At 43.3% G+C, this 18,308-nt stretch overlaps 1 protein-coding gene across 1 annotated transcript in view; it reads left to right on the forward strand.

Annotated features, from left to right (window-relative positions):
* The first annotated feature begins 896 nt into the window (after positions 1 to 896).
* Positions 897 to 18,308, forward strand: part of LOC135513359 (ryanodine receptor 2-like) — a 382,179-nt gene continuing 364,767 nt past the window's right edge. The window contains 1 exon segment of the mRNA XM_064936287.1: positions 897 to 1,019. Within this exon segment, the coding sequence (XP_064792359.1) occupies positions 897 to 1,019 (123 nt within the window).

An 18,308-nucleotide genomic window follows, 5' to 3' on the forward strand; every position in this document is an offset into this window, starting at 1 on the left:
TAATATATTATCACTAGTAGCCTGTGTAACCTACTAGGATAATGTAATATATTATCACTAGTAGCCTGTGTAACCTACTAGGATAATGTAATATATTATCACTAGTAGCCTGTGTAACCTACTAGGATAATGTAATATATTATCACTAGTAGCCTGTGTAACCTACTAGGATAATGTAATATATTATCACTAGCAGCCTGTAACCTACTAGGATAATGTAATATATTATCACTAGTAGCCTATGTAACCTACTAGGATAATGTAATATATGTAATATATTATCACCAGTAGCCTATGTAACCCACTAGGATAATGTAATATATGTAATATATTATCACCAGTAGCCTATGTAACCCACTAGGATAATGTAATATATGTAATATATTATCACTAGTAGCCTATGTAACCTACTAGGATAATGTAATATATGTAATATATTATCACTAGTAGCCTATGTAACCTACTAGGATAATGTAATATATGTAATATATTATCACTAGTAGCCTATGTAACCCACTAGGATAATGTAATATATGTAATATATTATCACTAGTAGCCTATGTAACCTACTAGGATAATGTAATATATGTAATATATTATCACTAGTAGCCTATGTAACCTACTAGGATAATGTAATATATGTAATATATTATAACTAGTAGCCTATGTAACCCACTAGGATAATGTAATATATGTAATATATTATAACTAGTAGCCTATGTAACCTACTAGGATAATTTAAGACAGATCAAACTTTTTTTAGCATCGTTCATTCACAGTTTCTTTTTTAATGACCACACATCTTCCATTAAAACCTCGATGTGTCTCTCTCATGTGCTGCGTAAAGGGGTCCTCTGTCCAATTATAGAGGGAGGAGATTTGATTTGTAGGTTTGCATGAGGTATGTGCAGTTGGAGGTGCTGTCACAACAGGAGAGGGTGGGGGTGTGGGGAGTCAGGAGAGGCACCGCTCAGCGGTTCACCCAGAGGTCAGTCCCTCCACCGACCCAGCGGCTGGAGGTACAGCCATTCCCCCTGTCAGGTCTAATGTCTCTGGGCTTGTTTAAGGGAGGGAGGCTCGGTAGGTGGAGTTATACCCATCCTGTGTTGTTTTTTTAGTTGAATGGGAAACAATGGGCCATTTATTAAACTAAACAGGGCCAACCACTGATTTAGAATGGGTTTAATGTGTAAACAGGTTGGGCCAACCACTGATTTAGAATGGGTTTAATGTGTAAACAGGTTGGGCCAACCACTGATTTAGAATGGGTTTAATGTGTAAACAGGTTGGGCCAACCACTGATTTAGAATGGGTTTAATGTAAACAGGTTGGGCCAACCACTGATTTAGAATGGGTTTAATGTGTAAACAGGTTGGACCAACCACTGCCAACCATGTGTAAACAGGGGACCAACCACTGATTTAGAATGGGTTTAATGTGTAAACAGGTTGGGCCAACCACTGATTTAGAATGGGTTTAATGTGTAAACAGGTTGGGCCAACCACTGATTTAGAATGGGTTTAATGTGTAAACAGGTTGGGCCAACCACTGATTTAGAATGGGTTTAATGTGTAAACAGGTTGGGCCAACCACTGATTTAGAATGGGTTTAATGTGTAAACAGGTTGGGCCAACCACTGATTTAGAATGGGTTTAATGTAAACAGGTTGGGCCAACCACTGATTTAGAATGGGTTTAATGTGTAAACAGGTTGGGCCAACCACTGATTTAGAATGGGTTTAATGTGTAAACAGGTTGGGCCAACCGCTGATTTAGAATGGGTTTAATGTGTAAACAGGTTGGGCCAACCGCTGATTTAGAATGGGTTTAATGTGTAAACAGGTTGGGCCAACTGATTTAGAATGGGTTTAATGTGTAAACGCTGATTTAGAATGGGTTTAATGTGTAAACAGGTTGGGCCAACCACTGATTTAGAATGGGTTTAATGTGTAAACAGGTTGGGCCAACCACTGATTTAGAATGGGTTTAATGTGTAAACAGGTTGGGCCAACCACTGATTTAGAATGGGTTTAATGTGTAAACAGGTTGGGCCAACCACTGATTTAGAATGGGTTTAATGTGTAAACAGGTTGGGCCAACCACTGATTTAGAATGGGTTTAATGTGTAAACAGGTTGGGCCAACCACTGATTTAGAATGGGTTTAATGTGTAAACAGGTTGGGCCAACCGCTGATTTAGAATGGGTTTAATGTGTAAACAGGTTGGGCCAACCGCTGATTTAGAATGGGTTTAATGTGTAAACAGGTTGGGCCAACCGCTGATTTAGAATGGGTTTAATGTGTAAACAGGTTGGGCCAACCACTGATTTAGAATGGGTTTAATGTGTAAACAGGTTGGGCCAACCACTGATTTAGAATGGGTTTAATGTGTAAACAGGTTGGGCCAACCACTGATTTAGAATGGGTTTAATGTGTAAACAGGTTGGGCCAAACTGATTTAGAATGGGTTTAATGTGTAAACGCTGATTTAGAATGGGTTTAATGTGTAAACAGGTTGGGCCAACCGCTGATTTAGAATGGGTTTAATGTGTAAACAGGTTGGGCCAACCGCTGATTTAGAATGGGTTTAATGTGTAAACAGGTTGGGCCAACCACTGATTTAGAATGGGTTTAATGTGTAAACAGGTTGGGCCAACCACTGATTTAGAATGGGTTTAATGTGTAAACAGGTTGGGCCAACCACTGATTTAGAATGGGTTTAATGTGTAAACAGGTTGGGCCAACCACTGATTTAGAATGGGTTTAATGTGAAAACAGGTTGGGCCAACCACTGATTTAGAATGGGTTTAATGTGTAAACAGGTTGGGCCAACCACTGATTTAGAATGGGTTTAATGTGTAAACAGGTTGGGCCAACCACTGATTTAGAATGGGTTTAATGTGTAAACAGGTTGGGCCAACCGCTGATTTAGAATGGGTTTAATGTGTAAACAGGTTGGGCCAACCGCTGATTTAGAATGGGTTTAATGTGTAAACAGGTTGGGCCAACCGCTGATTTAGAATGGGTTTAATGTGTAAACAGGTTGGGCCAACCACTGATTTAGAATGGGTTTAATGTGTAAACAGGTTGGGCCAACCACTGATCTTTGATGCCAGCTCGTTATTAACACATAACATATCGCAGGGGGCATGGAAAGGAAGCCAGACACGTCCCAAATAGCACTCTATTCCCTATATAGTGCACTACTTTAGACCAGCCCTCCCATAGTGCCCTACCTGGCCAAATGTAGTGCACTATAAAGGGGATAGCATGTCATTTGGAACTGAGACAAAGGTTCTTGGTCTGTTTCTGTCTTCTTCACCGACAGGGAAAGATCCTCTTATTTAAAGTATAGGTACAATGGGATAGTATTCAATTTGATTCACTTGGTCAAATTTCCCAACTTCAAAAAACCAACTAGGACAAAAGGAATGTTTCAGGTTGGTGAACTCTATTACATAATTCCCTCATCACCTGGTCATTATATAAACATCATGCATATAAATAACAATTTACATCCTCTATAGAAATGCTCTATAAATAACAATTTACATCCTCTATATAAATGCTCTATAAATAACATTAGAATTGACATCCTCTATATAAATGCTCTATAAATAACAATTTACATCCTCTATAGAAATGCTCTATAAATAACATTAGAATTTACATCCTGTATATAAATGCTCTATAAATAACATTAGAATTTACATCCTGTATATAAATGCTCTATAAATAACATTAGAATTTACATCCTCTATATAAATGCTCTATAAATAACATTAGAATTTACATCCTCTATATAAATGCTCTATAAATAACGCTTTACATCCTGTATATACAGTACTAGTCAAAAGTTTGGACACACCTACTTATTCAAGGGTTTTTCTTTATTTTTTACTATTTTCTACATTGTATAATAATAGTGAAGACATCAAAACTATGAAATAACCAAAAAAGTGTGAAACAAATCAACATATATTTGAGATTAGTAAATCTTCAAAGTATCGACCCTTTGCCTTGATGACAGCTTTGCACACTCTTGGCATTATCTCAACCAGCTTCATGAGGTAGTCACCTGGAATGCATTTCAAATAACAGGTGTGCCTTGTTAAAAGTCCATTTGTGGAATTTCTTTCCTTTTTATTTCTTATATATATATTTTTAATTATTCAACAACAGTACAGTACAATACAGCTAAAGTAAGTACTACAACAAAAAGGTTTCTCCACCCTCCCCTGCCGCCAGAATAAAAAATAAATTAAAACAATGACTTATGACAAAATAAATAAATACAATTAGAATACTAATAATACTAATAATGACTAAATAAGACAAATGACAAGAGAGACCAACAGAGACACAAAGCAATACAAACAGTATATTAGAGAGACAATACCTACATCAATCTACAAGCAGACATCCAACAACCTCAATGGAAATGCTACCTTATAGTCCAGGAAGAGGTGACATATTTATTAACAAAGTAGTTTAATTTATTTCTTAAATCATAGGTCATCTTCTCCATAGGAATACACTTATTCATCTCAGAGAGACGTCTTGGTAATTGGTTGAAGGGGAATCTGATTTCTATGTCAATGCAACACGTTTTCTTGCAGTGGGAAATGGGGCGATATTCTGTACGTTTGATGTTGAAGTAATTCCTCAAATTCACATTTTGTGAAGTTATCCAGAATGCATATTTCAGGGACAAGTGGGAACGGGACCTCCGTAATGAAGGCCAGGGAGTTACAAACATCACGCCAGAAGGCTTGTCATTTGGTACACTGCCAAGTAGAACTCAAAAATACTACCTTCTGTTGTTCCACATGAAAAACCCATTTGGGATATCCCTCCCTGGAGCTCGAGGGCGCCGGGCTGCCCTGCATTACGCACACCTGCTTCCCTCGTTACGCACATCAGCGATTCATTACACTCACCTGGACTCAATCACTCGTGTTATTACCTCCCCTATATCTGTCTGTTCCTCAGTTCTATTCCGCGCTTCTGCATTAATGTTCGTTTGTCGTTGTTTCCCGGTTCTGTTCCTGTCCTGTTCCATGTCTGTGTAAATTAAATGTTCAACTCTCCGTACCTGCTTCTCATCTCCAACGTCGGTTCTTATAAAGTCTGTATCTAGAGTGGATGGTCGCTGACACACTATCTTGTCATAGGTCCGACCACAGCCCCTCATCAATTATACTATTCAAATCAGAAGCTCTCTTGACTTATGTACATCTGGTTTTTGGCCATTGATGCATTTAAAAAAAAATCTTAATTAGGAACAGTGGATTAACTGCCTGTTCAGGGGCAGAACGACAGATTTGTACCTTGTCAGCTCGGGGATTCGAACTTGCAACCTTTCGGTTACTAGTCCAACGCTCTAACCACGAGGCTACCCTGCCGCGACTCTGGATATAAATCTACATCAAAACTATGAAATAACACTTATGGAATCACGTAGTAACCAAAAAAGTGTTAAACAAATCAAAATATCAGGAATTGATTTCTTTCTTAATGCATTTGAGCCAATCACTTGTGTTGTGACAAAGTGGGGGTGTTATACAGAAGACAGCCCTATTTGGTAAAAGACCAAGTCCATATTATGGCAAGAACAGCTCAAGTAAGCAAAGAGAAACGACAGTCCATCATTACTTTAAGACATGAAGGTTAGTCAATACGGAAAATTTCAAGAACTTTGAAAGCTTCTTCTAGAGCAGTCGCAAAAACCATCAAGCACTATGATGAAACTGGCTCTCTTGAGGACCGCCACAGGAAAGGAAGACCCAGAGTTACCTCTGCTGCAGAGGATAAGTTCATTATAGAGTTACCAGCCTCAGAAATTGCAGCCCAAATGAATGCTTCACAGAGTTCAAGTAACAGACACATCTCAACATCAACTGTTCAGAGGAGACTGCGTGAATCAGGCCTTCATGGTTGAATTGCTGCAATTGCTGCAAAGAAACCACTACTAAAGGGCACCAATAATTTCACTGAGGAAGAGGTCACTTCACTGAGGAAGAGGTCACTTCACTGAGCAAGAGATCACTTCACTGAGGAAGAGGTCACTTCACTGAGCAAGAGATTACTTCACTGAGGGAGAGATCACTTCACTGAGGGAGAGGTCACTTCACTGAGGAAGAGGTCACTTCACTGAGGAAGAGGTCACTTCACTGAGGAAGAGATTACTTCACTGAGGGAGAGATTACTTCACTGAGGGAGAGATTACTTCACTGAGGGAGAGATTACTTCACTGAGGGAGAGATCACTTCACTGAGGAAGAGGTCACTTCACTGAGGAAGAGATCACTTCACTGAGGAAGAGGTCACTTCACGGAGGGAGAGGTCACTTCACAGAGGGAGAGGTCACTTCACGGAGGGAGAGGTCACTTCACAGAGGGAGAGGTCACTTCACGGAGGGAGAGGTCACTTCACAGAGGGAGAGGTCACTTCACGGAGGGAGAGGTCACTTCACGGAGGGAGAGGTCACTTCACAGAGGAAGAGGTCACTTCACAGAGGAAGAGGTCACTTCACAGAGGGAGAGGTCACTTCACGGAGGGAGAGGTCACTTCACTGAGGGAGAGGTCACTTCACAGAGGAAGAGGTCACTTCACAGAGGAAGAGGTCACTTCACAGAGGGAGAGGTCACTTCACTGAGGGAGAGGTCACTTCACTGAGGGAGAGGTCACTTCACTGAGGGAGAGGTCACTTCACAGAGGAAGAGGTCACTTCACTGAGGAAGAGATCACTTCACTGAGGAAGAGGTCACTTCACGGAGGGAGAGGTCACTTCACTGAGGAAGAGATCACTTCACTGAGGAAGAGGTCACTTCACGGAGGGAGAGGTCACTTCACTGAGGGAGAGGTCACTTCACTGAGGGAGAGGTCACTTCACTGAGGGAGAGGTCACTTCACAGAGGAAGAGGTCACTTCACAGAGGAAGAGGTCACTTCACAGAGGAAGAGGTCACTTCACTGAGGGAGAGGAAGAGGTCAGTATACCCTGCTATTCCCCGAGCAAGAGGAAGAGGTCACTTCACTGAGCAAGAGATTACTTCACTGAGGGAGAGATCACTTCACTGAGGAAGAGGTCACTTCACGGAGGGAGAGGTCACTTCACAGAGGGAGAGGTCACTTCACTGAGGGAGAGATCACTTCACTGAGGGAGAGGTCACTTCACGGAGGGAGAGGTCACTTCACTGAGGAAGAGGTCACTTCACGGAGGGAGAGGTCACTTCACAGAGGGAGAGGTCACTTCACTGAGGGAGAGGTCACTTCACTGAGGAAGAGGTCACTTCACTGAGGGAGAGGTCACTTCACAGAGGAAGAGGTCACTTCATAGAGGAAGAGGTCACTTCACTGAGGGAGAGGAAGAGGTCACTTCACTGAGGGAGAGGTCACTTCACGGAGGGAGAGGTCACTTCACGGAGGGAGAGGTCACTTCACTGAGGGAGAGGAAGAGGTCACTTCACTGAGGGAGTGGAAGAGGTCACTTCACAGAGGAAGAGGTCACTTCACTGAGGAAGAGGTCACCCTGGCCCAGATGTTTTTCCGCCACTGTCGCCGTACCTGGAAGAGAGCTGCTCTTCTCAAGACGACAGGTAGACCACCTCCAGGTGTCAACGACAGGTAGACCACCTCCAGGTGTCAACGACAGGTAGACCACCTCCAGGTGTCAACGACAGGTAGACCACCTCCAGGTGTCAACGACAGGTAGACCACCTCCAGGTATCAACGACAGGTAGACCACCTCCAGGTATCAACGACAGGTAGACCACCTCCAGGTATCAACGACAGGTAGACCACCTCCAGGTATCAACGATAGGTAGACTGCCCCCGGACCCCGGCTTCCCGCTAAAGCGTCCTGTGGTTGATGCTCCTAGCTAGCCCTGATGGCCAGTTGGGTCCGTTGTTCTCTAAAGCGCCCTGTGGTTGATGCTCCTAGCTAGCCCTGATGGCCAGTTGGGTCCGTTGTTCTCTCAAGCGCCCTGTGGTTGATGCTCCTAGCTAGCCCTGATGGCCAGTTGGGTCCGTTGTTCTCTAAAGCGTCCTGTGGTTGAAGCTCCTAGCTAGCCCCGATGGCCAGTTGGGTCCATTGTTCTCTCAAGCGTCCTGTGGTTGATGCTCCTAGCTAGCCCCGATGGCCAGTTGGGTCCGTTGTTCTCTCAAGCGTCCTGTGGTTGATGCTCCTAGCTAGCCCCGATGGCCAGTTGGGTCCGTTGTTCTCTCAAGCGTCCTGTGGTTGATGCTCCTAGCTAGCCCTGATGGCCAGTTGGGTCCGTTGTTCTTTCAAGCGTCCTGTGGTTGATGCTCCTAGCTAGCCCTGATGGCCAGTTGGGTCCGTTGCTCTCTAAAGCGCCCTGTGGTTGATGCTCCTAGCTAGCCCTGATGGCCAGTTGGGTCCGTTGTTCTCTAAAGCGTCCTGTGGTTGATGCTCCTAGCTAGCCCTGATGGCCAGTTGGGTCCGTTGTTCTCTAAAGCGCCCTGTGGTTGATGCTCCTAGCTAGCCCTGATGGCCAGTTGGGTCCGTTGTTCTCTAAAGCGTCCTGTGGTTGAAGCTCCTAGCTATCCCCGATGGCCAGTTGGGTCCGTTGTTCTCTCAAGCGTCCTGTGGTTGATGCTCCTAGCTAGCCCCGATGGCCAGTTGGGTCCGTTGTTCTCTCAAGCGTCCTGTGGTTGATGCTCCTAGCTAGCCCTGATGGCCAGTTGGGTCCGTTGTTCTTTCAAGCGTCCTGTGGTTGATGCTCCTAGCTAGCCCTGATGGCCAGTTGGGTCCGTTGTTCTTTCAAGCGTCCTGTGGTTGATGCTCCTAGCTAGCCCTGATGGCCAGTTGGGTCCGTTGTTCTTTCAAGCGTCCTGTGGTTGATGCTCCTAGCTAGCCCTGATGGCCAGTTGGGTCCGTTGTTCTCTAACGCGTCCTGTGGTTGATGCTCCTAGCTAGCCCCGATGGCCAGTTGGGTCCGTTGCTTTCTAAAGCGTCCTGTGGTTGATGCTCCTAGCTAGCCCTGATGGCCAGTTGGGTCCGTTGCTCTCTAAAGCGCCCTGTGGTTGATGCTCCTAGCTAGCCCTGATGGCCAGTTGGGTCCGTTGCTCTCTAAAGCGTCCTGTGGTTGATGCTCCTAGCTAGCCCTGATGGCCAGTTGGGTCCGTTGTTCTCTAACGCGTCCTGTGGTTGATGCTCCTAGCTAGCCCTGATGGCCAGTTGGGTCCGTTATTCTCTCAAGCGTAGACGTATCTGCTGGCCTGAACAGTGTTTTTTTCCAGTCTGAGTGGGTGGACATGTGTTGATGGGGTGCGTTAACAGAAACCATCCCCGTGTTCATCTTCCTCAGTGTGTTTAAATCAGTGTGTTAACTCTTGGGCTGCTTTATTCAGTCTAACCGGGGGCGGAGTCAGTGGGTCAGAAACCAATCAAATACGTAGAGCTGGGCAGCTCTCATTCAAGTGTTCGCTATTCAACGGAGTCTAAATATTCCACATTACATAGCAAGTGTATTACATGTAGAATGTGCCATTGAAGCTAGAAAATAAACTTTTTGTAAAGTAACAGAATATGCTTCTCTGCACCTCTGCTAAAATCTGGGTAAAAGGGAATGTGCCTGCCCCGAGTCTTATTCAATACATTTAGTAACTACCAACTTGCCAGATTGATTTGACCAATCAAAATGTATTTATAAAGCCCTTTCTTTACATCAGCAGATATATATATATATACATGTATACATAAACCCAGCCATCTGATGACCCAAGCATGTATGAGAAAGGTGGCCTAAATGGACTAGGCCATTATAACAGGCCTAAATGGACTAGGCCATTATAACAGGCCTAAATGGACTAGGCCATTATAACAGGCCTAAATGGACTAGGCCATTAGGCCTAAATGGACTAGGCCTAAATGGACTAGGCCATTATAACAGGCCTAAATGGACTAGGCCATTATAACAGGCCTAAATGGACTAGGCCATTATAACAGGCCTAAATGGACTAGGCCATTATAACAGGCCTAAATGGACTAGGCCATTATAACAGGCCTAAATGGACTAGGCCATTATAACAGGCCTAAATGGACTAGGCCATTATAACAGGCCTAAATGGACTAGGCCATTATAACAGGCCTAAATGGACTAGGCCATTATAACAGGCCTAAATGGACTAGGCCATTATAACAGGCCTAAATGGACTAGGCCATTATAACAGGCCTAAATGGACTAGGCCATTATAACAGGCCTAAATGGACTAGGCCATTATAACAGGCCTAAATGGACTAGGCCATTATAACAGGCCTAAATGGACTAGGCCATTATAACAGGCCTAAATGGACTAGGCCATTATAACAGGCCTAAATGGACTAGGCCATTATAACAGGCCTAAATGGACTAGGCCATTATAACAGGCCTAAATGGACTAGGCCATTATAACAGGCCATTATAACAGGCCTAAATGGACTAGGCCATTATAACAGGCCTAAATGGACTAGGCCATTATAACAGGCCTAAATGGACTAGGCCATTATAACAGGCCTAAATGGACTAGGCCATTATAACAGGCCTAAATGGACTAGGCCATTATAACAGGCCTAAATGGACTAGGCCATTATAACAGGCCTAAATGGACTAGGCCATTATAACAGGCCTAAATGGACTAGGCCATTATAACAGGCCTAAATGGACTAGGCCATTATAACAGGCCTAAATGGACTAGGCCATTATAACAGGCCTAAATGGACTAGGCCATTATAACAGGCCTAAATGGACTAGGCCATTATAACAGGCCTAAATGGACTAGGCCATTATAACAGGCCTAAATGGACTAGGCCATTATAACAGGCCTAAATGGACTAGGCCATTATAACAGGCCTAAATGGACTAGGCCATTATAACAGGCCTAAATGGACTAGGCCATTATAACAGGCCTAAATGGACTAGGCCATTATAACAGGCCTAAATGGACTAGGCCATTATAACAGGCCTAAATGGACTAGGCCATTATAACAGGCCTAAATGGACTAGGCCATTATAACAGGCCTAAATGGACTAGGCCATTATAACAGGCCTAAATGGACTAGGCCATTATAACAGGCCTAAATGGACTAGGCCATTATAACAGGCCTAAATGGACTAGGCCATTATAACAGGCCTAAATGGACTAGTCCATTATAACAGGCCTAAATGGACTAGGCCATTATAACAGGCCTAAATGGACTAGGCCATTATAACAGGCCTAAATGGACTAGGCCATTATAACAGGCCTAAATGGACTAGGCCATTATAACAGGCCTAAATGGACTAGGCCATTATAACAGGCCTAAATGGACTAGGCCATTATAACAGGCCTAAATGGACTAGGCCATTATAACAGGCCTAAATGGACTAGGCCATTATAACAGGCCTAAATGGACTAGGCCATTATAACAGGCCTAAATGGACTAGGCCATTATAACAGGCCTAAATGGACTAGGCCATTATAACAGGCCTAAATGGACTAGGCCATTATAACAGGCCTAAATGGACTAGGCCATTATAACAGGCCTAAATGGACTAGGCCATTATAACAGGCCTAAATGGACTAGGCCATTATAACAGGCCTAAATGGACTAGGCCATTATAACAGGCCTAAATGGACTAGGCCATTATAACAGGCCTAAATGGACTAGGCCATTATAACAGGCCTAAATGGACTAGGCCATTATAACAGGCCTAAATGGACTAGGCCATTATAACAGGCCTAAATGGACTAGGCCATTATAACAGGCCTAAATGGACTAGGCCATTATAACAGGCCTAAATGGACTAGGCCATTATAACAGGCCTAAATGGACTAGGCCATTATAACAGGCCTAAATGGACTAGGCCATTATAACAGGCCTAAATGGACTAGGCCATTATAAAATGGCCTAAATGGACTAGGCCATTATAACAGGCCTAAATGGACTAGGCCATTATAACAGGCCTAAATGGACTAGGCCATTATAACAGGCCTAAATGGACTAGGCCATTATAACAGGCCTAAATGGACTAGGCCATTATAACAGGCCTAAATGGACTAGGCCATTATAACAGGCCTCAATGGACTAGGCCATTATAACAGGCCAAAATGGACTAGGCCATTATAACAGGCCTAAATGGACTAGGCCATTATAACAGGCCTCAATGGACTAGGCCATTATAACAGGCCTAAATGGACTAGGCCATTATAACAGGCCATTATAACAGGCCTAAATGGACTAGGCCATTATAACAGGCCTAAATTATAACAGGCCTAAATGGACTAGGCCATTATAACAGGCCTAAATGGACTAGGCCATTATAACAGGCCTAAATGGACTAGGCCATTATAACAGGCCTAAATGGACTAGGCCATTATAACAGGCCTAAATGGACTAGGCCATTATAACAGGCCTAAATGGACTAGGCCATTATAACAGGCCTAAATGGACTAGGCCATTATAACAGGCCTAAATGGACTAGGCCATTATAACAGGCCTAAATGGACTAGGCCATTATAACAGGCCTAAATGGACTAGGCCATTATAACAGGCCTAAATGGACTAGTCCATTATAACAGGCCTAAATGGACTAGGCCATTATAACAGGCCTAAATGGACTAGGCCATTATAACAGGCCTAAATGGACTAGGCCATTATAACAGGCATTATAACAGGCCTAAATGGACTAGGCCATTATAACAGGCCTAAATGGACTAGGCCATTATAACAGGCCTAAATGGACTAGGCCATTATAACAGGCCTAAATGGACTAGGCCATTATAACAGGCCTAAATGGACTAGGCCATTATAACAGGCCTAAATGGACTAGGCCATTATAACAGGCCTAAATGGACTAGGCCATTATAACAGGCCTAAATGGACTAGGCCATTATAACAGGCCTAAATGGACTAGGCCATTATAACAGGCCTAAATGGACTAGGCCATTATAACAGGCCTAAATGGACTAGGCCATTATAACAGGCCTAAATGGACTAGGCCATTATAACAGGCCTAAATGGACTAGGCCATTATAACAGGCCTAAATGGACTAGGCCATTATAACAGGCCTAAATGGACTAGGCCATTATAACAGGCCTAAATGGACTAGGCCATTATAACAGGCCTAAATGGACTAGGCCATTATAACAGGCCTAAATGGACTAGGCCATTATAACAGGCCTAAATGGACTAGGCCATTATAACAGGCCTAAATGGACTAGGCCATTATAACAGGCCTAAATGGACTAGGCCATTATAACAGGCCTAAATGGACATTAGGCCCTAACTAGGCCATTATAACAGGCCTAAATGGACTAGGCCATTATAACAGGCCTAAATGGACTAGGCCATTATAACAGGCCTAAATGGACTAGGCCATTATAACAGGCCTAAATGGACTAGGCCATTATAACAGGCCTAAATGGACTAGGCCATTATAACAGGCCTAAATGGACTAGGCCATTATAACAGGCCTAAATGGACTAGGCCATTATAACAGGCCTAAATGGACTAGGCCATTATAACAGGCCTAAATGGACTAGGCCATTATAACAGGCCTAAATGGACTAGGCCATTATAACAGGCCTAAATGGACTAGGCCATTATAACAGGCCTAAATGGACTAGGCCATTATAACAGGCCTAAATGGACTAGGCCATTATAACAGGCCTAAATGGACTAGGCCATTATAACAGGCCTAAATGGACTAGGCCATTATAACAGGCCTAAATGGACTAGGCCATTATAACAGGCCTAAATGGACTAGGCCATTATAACAGGCCTAAATGGACTAGGCCATTATAACAGGCCTAAATGGACTAGGCCATTATAACAGGCCTAAATGGACTAGGCCATTATAACAGGCCTAAATGGACTAGGCCATTATAACAGGCCTAAATGGACTAGGCCATTATAACAGGCCTAAATGGACTAGGCCATTATAACAGGCCTAAATGGACTAGGCCATTATAACAGGCCTAAATGGACTAGGCCATTATAACAGGCCTAAATGGACTAGGCCATTATAACAGGCCTAAATGGACTAGGCCATTATAACAGGCCTAAATGGACTAGGCCATTATAACAGGCCTAAATGGACTAGGCCATTATAACAGGCCCTAAATGGACTAGGCCATTATAACAGGCCTAAATGGACTAGGCCATTATAACAGGCCTAAATGGACTAGGCCATTATAACAGGCCTAAATGGACTAGGCCATTAAATGGACTAGGCCATTATAACAGGCCTAAATGGACTAGGCCATTATAACAGGCCTAAATGGACTAGGCCATTATAACAGGCCTAAATGGACTAGGCCATTATAACAGGCCTAAATGGACTAGGCCATTATAACAGGCCTAAATGGACTAGGCCATTATAACAGGCCTAAATGGACTAGGCCATTATAAGGCCTAAATGGCTGGCCATTAAGGCCTAATGGATAAATGGAGGCCTAAATGGGCCATTATAACAGGCCTAAATGGACTAGGCCATTATAACAGGCCTAAATGGACTAGGCCATTATAACAGGCCTAAATGGACTAGGCCATTATAACAGGCCTAAATGGACTAGGCCATTATAACAGGCCTAAATGGACTAGGCCATTATAACAGGCCTAAATGGACTAGGCCATTATAACAGGCCTAAATGGACTAGGCCATTATAACAGGCCTAAATGGACTAGGCCATTATAACAGGCCTAAATGGACTAGGCCATTATAACAGGCCTAAATGGACTAGGCCATTATAACAGGCCTAAATGGACTAGGCCATTATAACAGGCCTAAATGGACTAGGCCATTATAACAGGCCTAAATGGACTAGGCCATTATAACAGGCCTAAATGGACTAGGCCATTATAACAGGCCTAAATGGACTAGGCCATTATAACAGGCCATTATAAATGGACTAGGCCATTATAACAGGCCTAAATGGACTAGGCCATTATAACAGGCCTAAATGGACTAGGCCATTATAACAGGCCTAAATGGACTAGGCCATTATAACAGGCCTAAATGGACTAGGCCATTATAACAGGCCTAAATGGACTAGGCCATTATAACAGGCCTAAATGGACTAGGCCATTATAACAGGCCTAAATGGACTAGGCCATTATAACAGGCCTAAATGGACTAGGCCATTATAACAGGCCTAAATGGACTAGGCCATTATAACAGGCCTAAATGGACTAGGCCATTATAACAGGCCTAAATGGACTAGGCCATTATAACAGGCCTAAATGGACTAGGCCATTATAACAGGCCTAAATGGACTAGGCCATTATAACAGGCCTAAATGGACTAGGCCATTATAACAGGCCTAAATGGACTAGGCCATTATAACAGGCCTAAATGGACTAGGCCATTATAACAGGCCTAAATGGACTAGGCCATTATAACAGGCCTAAATGGACTAGGCCATTATAACAGGCCTAAATGGACTAGGCCATTATAACAGGCCTAAATGGACTAGGCCATTATAACAGGCCTAAATGGACTAGGCCATTATAACAGGCCTAAATGGACTAGGCCATTATAACAGGCCTAAATGGACTAGGCCATTATAACAGGCCTAAATGGACTAGGCCATTATAACAGGCCTAAATGGACTAGGCCATTATAACAGGCCTAAATGGACTAGGCCATTATAACAGGCCTAAATGGACTAGGCCATTATAACAGGCCTAAATGGACTAGGCCATTATAACAGGCCTAAATGGACTAGGCCATTATAACAGGCCTAAATGGACTAGGCCATTATAACAGGCCTAAATGGACTAGGCCATTATAACAGGCCTAAATGGACTAGGCCATTATAACAGGCCTAAATGGACATTATAACAGGCCTAAATATAACAGGCCTAAATGGACTAGGCCATTATAACAGGCCTAAATGGACTAGGCCATTATAACAGGCCTAAATGGACTAGGCCATTATAACAGGCCTAAATGGACTAGGCCATTATAACAGGCCTAAATGGACTAGGCCATTATAACAGGCCTAAATGGACTAGGCCATTATAACATAAATGGACTAGGCCATTATAGGCCTAAATGGACTAGGCCATTATAACAGGCCTAAATGGACTAGGCCATTATAACAGGCCTAAATGGACTAGGCCATTATAACAGGCCTAAATGGACTAGGCCATTATAACAGGCCTAAATGGACTAGGCCATTATAACAGGCCTAAATGGACTAGGCCATTATAACAGGCCTAAATGGACTAGGCCATTATAACAGGCCTAAATGGACTGAGCCATTATAACAGGCCTAAATGGACTAGGCCATTATAACAGGCCTAAATGGACTAGGCCATTATAACAGGCCTAAATGGACTAGGCCATTATAACAGGCCTAAATGGACTAGGCCATTATAACAGGCCTAAATGGCAGGCCATTATAACCTAAATGGACTAGCCATTATAACAGGCCTAAATGGGCCATTATAACAGGCCTAAATGGACTAGGCCATTATAACAGGCCTAAATGGACTAGGCCATTATAACAGGCCTAAATGGACTAGGCCATTATAACAGGCCTAAATGGACTAGGCCATTATAACAGGCCTAAATGGACTAGGCCATTATAACAGGCCTAAATGGACTAGGCCATTATAACAGGCCTAAATGGACTAGGCCATTATAACAGGCCTAAATGGACTAGGCCATTATAACAGGCCTAAATGGACTAGGCCATTATAACAGGCCTAAATGGACTAGGCCATTATAACAGGCCTAAATGGACTAGGCCATTATAACAGGCCTAAATGGACTAGGCCATTATAACAGGCCTAAATGGACTAGGCCATTATAACAGGCCTAAATGGACTAGGCCATTATAACAGGCCTCAATGGACTAGGCCATTATAACAGGCCTAAATGGACTAGGCCATTATAACAGGCCTAAATGGACTAGGCCATTATAACAGGCCTAAATGGACTAGGCCATTATAACAGGCCTAAATGGACTAGGCCATTATAACAGGCCTAAATGGACTAGGCCATTATAACAGGCCTAAATGGACTAGGCCATTATAACAGGCCTAAATGGACTAGGCCATTATAACAGGCCTAAATGGACTAGGCCATTATAACAGGCCTAAATGGACTAGGCCATTATAACAGGCCTAAATGGACTAGGCCATTATAACAGGCCTAAATGGACTAGGCCATTATAACAGGCCTAAATGGACTAGGCCATTATAACAGGCCTAAATGGACTAGGCCATTATTATAAATGGACTAGGCCATTATAACCTAAATGGACTAGGCCATTATAACAGGCCTAAATGACTAGGCCATTATAACAGGCCTAAATGGGCCATTATAACAGGCCTAAATGGACTAGGCCATTATAACAGGCCTAAATGGACTAGGCCATTATAACAGGTCAAATGGACTCAGGCCATTATAACAGGCCTAAATGGACTAGGCCATTATAACAGGCCTAAATGGACTAGGCCAATATAACAGCCTAAAATGGACAGGCCATTATAACAGGCCTAAATGGACTAGGCCATTATAACAGGCCTAAATGGACTAGGCCATTATAACAGGCCTAAATGGACTAGGCCATTATAACAGGCCTAAATGGACCAGGCCATTATAACAGGCCTAAATGGACTAGGCCATTATAACAGGCCTAAATGGACTAGGCCATTATAACAGGCCTAAATGGACCAGGCCATTATAACAGGCCTAAATGGACTAGGCCATTATAACAGGCCTAAATGACTAGGCCATTATAACAGGCCTAAATGGACTAGCCATTATGGGTCAAGGGGCCTAAATGACTAGGCCATTATAACAGGCCTAAATGGACTAGGCCATTATAACAGGCCTAAAATGGACTAGGCCATTATAACAGGGGCCTAAATGGACTAGGCCATTATAACAGGCCTAAATGGACTAGCCATTATAACAGGCCTAAATGGACCAGGCCATTATAACAGGCCTAAATGGACTAGGCCATTATAACAGGCCTAAATGGACTAGGCCATTATAACAGGCCTAAATGGACTAGGCCATTATAACAGGCCTAAATGGACTAGGCCATTATAACAGGCCTAAATGGGACTAGGCCATTATAACAGGCCTAAATGGACTAGGGCCATTATGCAGCCTAAATGGACTAGGCCATTATAACAGGCCTAAAATGGACTAGGCCATTATAACAGGCCTAAATGGACTATAGGCCATTATAACAGGCCTAAATGGAAATTATAACAGGCCTAAAATGGACTAGCCATTATAACAGGCCTAAATGGACTAGAAAGCCATTATAACAGGCCTAAATGGACTAGTAGTGTCAGGATATCCTGT

This window comes from Oncorhynchus masou, chromosome 24, assembly GCF_036934945.1.
Source record: "Oncorhynchus masou masou isolate Uvic2021 chromosome 24, UVic_Omas_1.1, whole genome shotgun sequence".
Classification (NCBI taxonomy): Eukaryota; Metazoa; Chordata; class Actinopteri; order Salmoniformes; family Salmonidae; genus Oncorhynchus; species Oncorhynchus masou.